The sequence below is a fragment of the Neodiprion lecontei genome, chromosome 5 (genome assembly GCF_021901455.1).
Source record: "Neodiprion lecontei isolate iyNeoLeco1 chromosome 5, iyNeoLeco1.1, whole genome shotgun sequence".
NCBI classification, from domain to species: domain Eukaryota; kingdom Metazoa; phylum Arthropoda; class Insecta; order Hymenoptera; family Diprionidae; genus Neodiprion; species Neodiprion lecontei.
In genome coordinates, this window is record NC_060264.1 from 29048586 (window position 1) to 29054585 (window position 6000).

Consider the following 6000-nt stretch of genomic DNA (forward strand, 5'->3'; position numbering starts at 1 on the left):
AGATACATTCAAGTTAAAATTACTGTGTCACGTCGTGATCGTTGAAAATTCTAAGCTCGGAATTAGTCTGAGAAATTGATTGAAAATTGGAAATTTAAGACTACGTAAGTATGTCAGAGTTTCATTGAACGTCTCCAAGTACCTGACTACATATTACGGATTACCTAATCGCATCAGATCTCCGGATCACGGATTTTCCTGAAACTTGTATTTGGTAATGAATAATCCGAATCAGTTGAAACTAGGATAAATGTAGTCCATTTGGTACACCGATCTCTGCCGTTAGGTTGATTTGCCGAGGGGAGAAGCAGCCTTTAATCAAACGGTAAATCGTCATTCCTTACACGTGCGTAGCGACTGTGCGCAATCAGTGCTGAGGGGATTCGAAATTTCGCAAACTTGAGAGTGTCTGCGTACAATTCCGGCACCCGCTGCACCCACCAGCAACGACGTGACAACGGGGAGAGAGAGTTTCACCCTCGCAGAACGAGGCCTGCCTGCCCACACACACCGGTAAAGTCCTTGTAGATATTCATACATATACTCCGTACAATGGTGGCGTTCCCTCGCCCTAAAAAAGGATCCGCGCCCCTCGGTATGAATAGAAAGTGGAAGTAGATTGGAGTGGCGAGGCGAGGTGGAAACTTGGGGTGTCTCGGCTTTCCCATCATCATCGGCCGGTTCCCAGTTTGACGCGTGGAAACCTCGCCGCCCCCGCGTTCCCAAGCCGGGTTTCCCGAGACCCGCGCAACGCGCACGCGACTCGGAACTCGGATCAATACCGGCCCAAGCGTTCGGTTCCGCGCAGCTGGATAATAATTACAAAAGGGCAAAGAAACGAATGCCTACCTCTTCGGTCGTCGAACAGCGCGAATTTGGCAAGGCATAATGTATATACGATCGTATACCGCTGATGCTGTTTCATTCTACGATTAAGCGTCGCAGAGTTTGCCCGAAATATTTTTATGAATTTTCGGTTGAAAAATAAAAAGGAAATAAGACTTGCATGTATTGACTCGTAAACGATATGATTGTTGGTAATTATCTTCATCGGTGCCAGACCGCGTTTCTATTATTCGATATGCACTGGTACGAGGTACAAAAAAAAAAAAGTTCACGTGATTGTCAATTTAAGCGTTAAACAACTGCACGCATTATATTCCGAACGGATAATCGTCGATAATTGTCGACGAGAAGATAAAAAAAAATTAGATTTGATTGAAAAATATTATTATTGTCAAGTATGGAAAAAAGCAACAGGATTGATAAACGAAAATGCGTAATGTACACATCATGCACAGGCAATGTTGTTGGACACGATTGAGTTTATTATTATATTATTCATTCATTCGATGTGAGACGCAAACAAATCGTTTCACTCATCGCAATGACCGCATGTTATATATTTACACTTGTATATAATTATTTTTATTTTTCATTTTTTTTCCTTTTCTATATCAATTTTTTTTTTTTTTTTGTCGCTTGTTATTATTATACTTTTTTTTCTCAGTCTTTGTAAATATACACTATAATAGAGTAGGTTTCTTTTCTCTTCTTCTTCTTCTTCTTATAAACGTAATAGTAATGACAATAATAATAATAATAATGATAATATTACAATAATTAATATTAATCATTTTTTTTATTTTTATTCCTTTATTATCTAAACAATTAAATAAAACTATGGAGAGTCAATAACGTGACGATAAAAATTTGTTGAAAAAAAAAAGAAAGGAAAAAACTATCGCTTGTTTCAAAGAATAATAATATTAATAATCAATAATAATCGATAATATTAGCGAAAACAACATAACATAAATTTATATCGTATGTGAGTGTGGTTTTTTTTTTTCTTGTGGAATAAATTGTCGCGTGTCTAATAGCAATAATAATCATAATATTCACAAAATTCCGTTACTATCATGCTTTCGTGCGTACAGAGTAAGTAGGTATGAATAGGTACAACTCCATGTAACAGGACTATCTTCAGACGGAGGTAATAATAATTACCCATTATACATTTCCGTGTATATTAATACCAAGTATGTCGCCGGTTTAGTTTTTCTTCTATTTCTGCAAACGCGTGTGTGTTTGGGTCCAGCGGGGAAGGGGGGTATCTCTTTTTCTTACAACTGAGGAATGACGATGAGTAATATATATATATATATATATATATATATATATATATATGTATACGCGTACATTATATATATGTATATACATAATATATCTATGTACAGTATTTACACTCCCTGAGCACCGCAGCGTGCCATGTAACGCTCGCGTGCTTGAACGAGACAAAATATTTAGGGATTGTCTTTTCGCGTCCGTCACCGTTCGGAAATTTCTGACGACGTTGTTTCCGTCGTCGTGACGATGAGACTCTGCGACGATGCGGGAACCATCATCGTCGTCGTCGTCGTCGTCGTCGTCGTCGTTGTCGTCGAGTTAGAAAGCGGCTGTAAAGGCTGACGTTGTTGTTGTTGTTGTTGTTGTTGTTGTTGCTGCTGCTGTTGCTGATTTTCAGGTGCGTTCGTCTCCTCGAGGGTGGTTTGCAGGTCGCATATGTACTCGATTACCCTCTGTATAACTTCGAGTTTCGAGAGTTTCCTTTTCCTCGGCATGTCCGGCACGAGCGACCTCAACTTTGTCAGATAGGCCGCAACCTCCTCCGCTTCCATATCTCTTCGGCTACCGTTAAGGCCCAAACCATTGTGTAGGATACCGCGGCTAGGCGGCACTCTTCCGCCAACCGGACTCACCACCATCGCCTTCATTGTGCTTTATTAACACTTGTTTTTTTTTTTTTTTTTTTTTGTGACCGTCCCCCCCCCCACCCCTCCGCACGCCCTTTTTCGTTCTCGTTACCGCGGTTCTTCCACCTGCACCAGACTTTCAGTCAGCTCTCTGTACACCCGTAACCGCGTATTTACTTATCGTTGTATACTATATCCACGTTACGTAAATGCAGGAACAGGTGCAAACTGATATATATATATATATATGTATATGTATAAATGTGTGTGTGTATATATTTTTACACCACGTCACCAATCGCGCGCACTCACGCAAACACGGTCTGTTTCTCTCTCTCTCTCTTTTCGCCTCTTCACTGTCACTCGCCCCCGACTTGCTCGGGTATTGATTTCTCACGGTTAGACCTGCACCGCGACTTCGCCTTCTCTCCTCTCCTTTCCTTCTTCCTTCCTACGTTCCTGCAAGTTCGATGACTGCTCGATAATATATCCTTCACGGCGTACAACACTGCAGTTTACAGTAAATATATCCTGCGCTATCTTTATGATCACACAACGGACAATTATTAATGACACTTATCACGGCACCGTAATTGTGTGATTTAATATTGCACCGACGATAATCCTTACCATTCGTTACACTTACTACGTGACGATACGATCGTCTTGGTTATTTATACTGCTACTTTTCGTTGTAGAATACGTTTTTACGACTACAGTTATTACGATTATTATTATTATTATTACTACTACTATTATTCTGTACCTTTCTTACACTTTCTCTAAAATTTCAAGAACGTTACACGAATCTGCTGTTATAATTGACAATGTCTCCGTTGTTTATTTTTAAAAATTTTTATTTAATCGGATCGATTATCCATCCACCAGGCGCCTCAAGCCGGTTTATTTTCTCTGCACAATGAACGATCGTACTTCGTAGCCGTGTCGCCGCGTTGTGTCGAAGAATTCGACTTCTTCTTCTACTCGACGACAAAAACTCACTTGCAACACGCACTGCGCCTGCAGATCGAAGTCGACTAGCCTCCGCCCCTCACCTTCGGGTTTATATACTCGCCTCCCTCCCTTTGGCCCGTTACCCTTCCCCGCGCCCTCCACCGAATGCCTGACGCCGCCAACGTCGTGTCGCCGTACCGCGCCTTTACTTCTTCAACGGCGCAATCGTTGCACGAGTTACGCGCACACAGGCGCACATAAACGTATTCGTGCAATGCCAGCGACGGCATCGAACCGGCGCTTGTGCCGCAGCTTCGAGCTAATTGCGAATCGTTCACTCGCCCGTAAACGGTCGCTCGATTTTCCCTTCCCAGTTTACCGTCTATATCGTCATTTGCAAATTTCTATCGTTTATGGTTATGGACGGTATACGTTTGACCGTTCGTAATAAGTTCCCAGTGGTTCACAATTGTTTTGGAAACAAAACCGAAACGCTTTTACTTTTTATAGAAATTTCATGCGTGATGAACGTATCGTTTGTTATCCAGTCACTTGCGTCGCTATTTATTAGCATGTAAAATTTGCTTAGGAATGAATCTCGTTCCAGTATTGATTCCAAAAGAATAGCGAGCCACCGGGAACCTATTAATGAACATTATTGTACACTTTCCGGCTAATTTGTTCTCGGTCCGAAACAAAATGCGAGTTCCGTTCTATACGGATTATATGACAATGCATCTCATTCTTCACGTCAGCTGCCTCGACAGTCATTATCAAATAATTCGTATACAAGCGAAATCGCATTTTGTTTTGGGGCCGCAAACAAGTTAGTCCGAAGGGGAAGGCATTAATGAATACTACTGTACGGTACAATGAATAAATGCCTTGACCTTTCGGCTAACTTGTTTTCTGTCCGAAAAAAAATTCCAATTCGACTATATACGAATCATGCGACAATGCATTCCATTTTCTCACGTCAGCTGCTTCGACAGCCATTCTCACATAATTCATATAGAATTGAACTTGCTTTTTGTTTCGGATCAAAAACAAGTTAGTCGGAAAATTAAGGCATTTACGTATTTTACTGTACATACATCACACCTATAATCCAGAGAAATAAGAAACTGTTTGCAAAACTTATTGCAGGCGATTTTTCAATGCACCGTCGAGTCTGGTAATTAACAGAAGAAGAACGGTACACGCAACACCATCGGCTCGTTAAAAATATCGAGCTGTTACAGCAAATGAGGCTGCGCAGCTCGCGCTTTAATCCTTTGCTAGTCGGGGGTGTTGATGCCCTCGGGGCGGGTCCCTGGACGAGTGAGGGGAATGCCGAAGAAGGTCGGTCGGCGAAGGGGGGAGGCCAAGTCGAACGTCCGGCGGCGCCAGCCAGTGGCGATCGGCAACCACTCTGCGCGACGTGACGCTCTCCTCTCACATACCTAACTACCTACCTTATACCTTACCTATCTACGCGGGGAAAACGCGTCGCAGGTTTACGCAGACGCATATATATACGTACACCTGGGGACAATGAATCTGAGACGACTAATTTTTTACACTAGACAGTTGGCAACACAGGCAAACCTACATCGCCATAGTCGGCCGAGCACAAAACCACCTCAATCTCAATAAATATAACATAACCCATGACCGTCGTTGACGTGTCAATCCAACAAGTCATTATGTGGCATTATCCCCGTGGTATTCTAAGGTTAGATTCGACGGTCATGGGTTATGTTATGTTTATTGAGATTGAGTTAGTTTCGCGCTCGGCCGACTGTGGCGCTGCAGGTTTCCCTGTGTTGCCAACATAACTGTCTAGTGTAAAAAATTAGCTGTCTCAGATTCATTGCCCCCAAGTGTACATATATACGTGCACCCTGCGTGCCGTGCATGTAGACTCCTATGACGCTTGCTTCGCTCTGCATGCGAGCATACGCGAGGTATAATAAACACGCGTGTCGAGTACTCCACGTCGTGTTGCGCATGCGATTGTGTAGCGTAGAACCCATACGACACGCAACGACGTGTGTGATTCCTTTGCTTTGCACGCGTTGCATTGACTCGAATGAGAATGACTCGCGCCTTCTCACCGTCTCGGCAGCTATAACACTCGCGGCCTTCCCCAGTTAGCGATAGTTCTACTACTACCACTTCTCTACTTCCCCTCGATCCAACACCTAGTTATCGCTGCTGTATGCCTTGGTATAGGAATTGCGTTATTACTTAATTAGTTTATGCACATCGTATCGTGTGCGTAAGGTACAACAGAGGTGCAATAGCTGTG

At 42.7% G+C, this 6000-nt stretch overlaps 1 protein-coding gene across 1 annotated transcript; it reads right to left on the reverse strand.

Annotated features, from left to right (window-relative positions):
- Positions 1-1412: 1412 nt before the first annotated feature.
- LOC107218187 (DNA-binding protein inhibitor ID-2) lies at positions 1413-3798 on the reverse strand. The gene has a single exon (XM_046740167.1). The coding sequence runs from the start codon at positions 2775-2777 to the stop codon at positions 2331-2333; it is 447 nt and encodes a 148-aa protein (XP_046596123.1). The 5' UTR covers positions 2778-3798; the 3' UTR covers positions 1413-2330.
- Between the last annotated feature and the right edge of the window lie 2202 nt (positions 3799-6000).

What these genes read in the sequence shown, in the direction of transcription:
- LOC107218187 (XM_046740167.1), bottom strand. Translation starts at nt 2,777, where the DNA reads ATGAAGGCGATGGTGGTGAGTCCGGTTGGCGGAAGAGTGCCGCCTAGC.